Source organism: Martes martes (assembly GCF_963455335.1).
Source record: "Martes martes genome assembly, chromosome: 13".
Taxonomy (NCBI): domain Eukaryota; kingdom Metazoa; phylum Chordata; class Mammalia; order Carnivora; family Mustelidae; genus Martes; species Martes martes.
The window spans coordinates 9,116,996-9,119,222 of record NC_137901.1 but is presented as its reverse complement, the minus strand read 5'-3'; the positions used below and the strand labels follow the sequence as shown (position 1 = coordinate 9,119,222).

General features: G+C 36.8%; 1 protein-coding gene across 1 annotated transcript; it reads right to left on the bottom strand.

Annotated features, from left to right (window-relative positions):
* Positions 1–1,003: 1,003 nt before the first annotated feature.
* LOC308354632 (eukaryotic translation initiation factor 4E-like) lies at positions 1,004–1,697 on the bottom strand (the record flags this gene model as incomplete). The annotated part of the gene is made up of 1 exon (XM_080822206.1): positions 1,004–1,697. One exon carries the CDS (start codon positions 1,695–1,697, stop codon positions 1,044–1,046), a length of 654 nt encoding a protein of 217 aa, XP_080678332.1. The 3' UTR covers positions 1,004–1,043.
* Positions 1,698–2,227: the final 530 nt, after the last annotated feature.

Here is a 2,227-nt window from a genome sequence, read left to right as displayed (position 1 = left end):
AGATGGAGGTGGTAATGCAGGCAAGAGGGGAGGGCAAGGAATACAGAAATCGGTTAGCACAGGAGTTAGCATAGCACCTGATACTAAGAATAACAGAGGAAAAAGAAGGTTTGGTGGTGTTGGCATAGATGCCAACGGTATGTAACAAAATGCAAAATACATTGTTTATACACCAAACTTGTTTTTTGTTGGCATTATTGAGAAAATCTAATTATTACCTTTATTAGTAATTAGAACCACACAACTCATTTTCCTTTCTGCTCATCTCACTTGTTGTTTATAATAACTGTATTAGTTTAGGGTCGGCATTATATTCTCCTCCTCAACAGGGTTTGTCAATTTTATTTCTATTTTATATAACACTTTTTTTAAGGTTTTGTTTATTTTTTTTGCACAAAATTAATGTTTATTCCTCCTTTGTGTCATATTCCTGGATCCTTCACCAATGTTACATGAGGAAAAAAACAAAAGCAAAACAAATGAAAAACTGAAATCAGAATCACTAATGTTATCAAGTAGGGAAACAAATAAATTAAAATCTAGCAGCCATCAGCAAGAGTACAGCAAAGACAATGCTATAAAAAGAAACAAAGAAAATTGCTAGAAAACTGTATGCATCATACTCTTCCAAACCAGCAAAATATGCTCCTGCATACAATGGAACATAAACAAAATTTCTTTCCTGTAAGGTATAGAAACGCAAGTTCTTTTTTGAATATTGTGGATAGGTAAAATGTGTTTGTAATGGTAATTCTATTAAGCTATTACAGAGTGGGCCAGGAACACACTTATGGATTCTGGGGATGATGTGTACTGTAATTCTTTGATTGGGATAGTGGACACTCTAGCCAAAATTTAAAAAAAAAATATGAACACAGAAGTACAAGACAAAGGCGAATGAGACTTCTCTTATATCTTAGCAACATTTAGATGGAAATCAAATTTAAATGCAGTCCACTCTGCTTTTGAAGAGGCTTTGGTTCAGCTCCCAAATCTTGATTGCTTGACGCAGTCTCCTATGAGAATACTCAGAAGGTGTCTTCTCAAACAACAAACCTATTTTTAGTGGTGGAGCCGCTCTTAGTAGCTGTGTCTGCATTGGACTGATAACCAATCACTATCTTTGGAGGAAGTCCTAACCTTTCCTTGTATACCCTCCCTATATGTGTAACAGCCTCTCTGTTTTCACATTCAGTAGTCCATATTGCTATCTTATCACCTCTAGCTCTAACATTAACAATAGCTCCACATACATCATCACTGTAGTCATCAAAAGATTCTCCAATAAGGCACAGCAGTGTCTCTAGCCAAAAGCGATCCAGGTCACTTCGTCTCTGCTGCTTGTTCAATGTAATTAGCCATCGTCCTCCTCGTTTGTTTTTCTCATCTTCCCACATAGGCTCAATACCATCCTTAAAAAGTGAGTAGTCATAGCCAGGCATTAAATTACTAGATAACTGGATGTGGTTGTACAGAGCCCAAAAGTCTTCAACAGTATCAAACTTAGAGATCAGCCGAAGGTTTGCTTGCCAAGTTTTGCTTTTATCATTTTTAAAAAACCAGAGTGCCCATCTGTTCTGTAAAGGATGTTTAATATAGTGTTCTGGGTTAGCAACTTCCTGATTAGATTCTGTTTTCTCTTCTTCTGTAGGCGGGGGATTAGGAGTAGGGGTGGTTTCCGGTTCCACAGTCGCCATCTTAGATCGATCTCTGTTTATTTATTTTATTTTTTTTAAGATTTTGTTTATTTATTTGACAGATCACAAGTAGGCAGAGAGGCAGGCAGAGAGAGAGGGGGAAGCAGGCTCCCTGCTGGGCAGAGAGCCCGATGCAGGGCTTGATCCCAGGACCCCAGCCAAAGGCAGAGGCTTTAACTCACTGAGCCACCCAGGTGCCCTTTATATAACACTTTTAACCTGACTTTCACTAAAAACTACTTAGTGAGAAAAACCGTGAAAGAATGTGAAATGGAATCGATCTATCCATAAAGATACATATATATATATGTATATATATATATGTGTGTGTGTGTATATATGTATATGTATATGTATATGTGTGTGTGTGTGTGTGTGTGTGTATATATATTCTCAACATCTTTCATCAAAAAGGTGAAAAAAGATCATACCTTCCAGAGTTATCTCACTCTATAAGGACCATTCTTTTGTTGTCTTTGAACTATTTTACAACACAGTTATTTGTGGAGAACTTAAGATAATGCAAATTT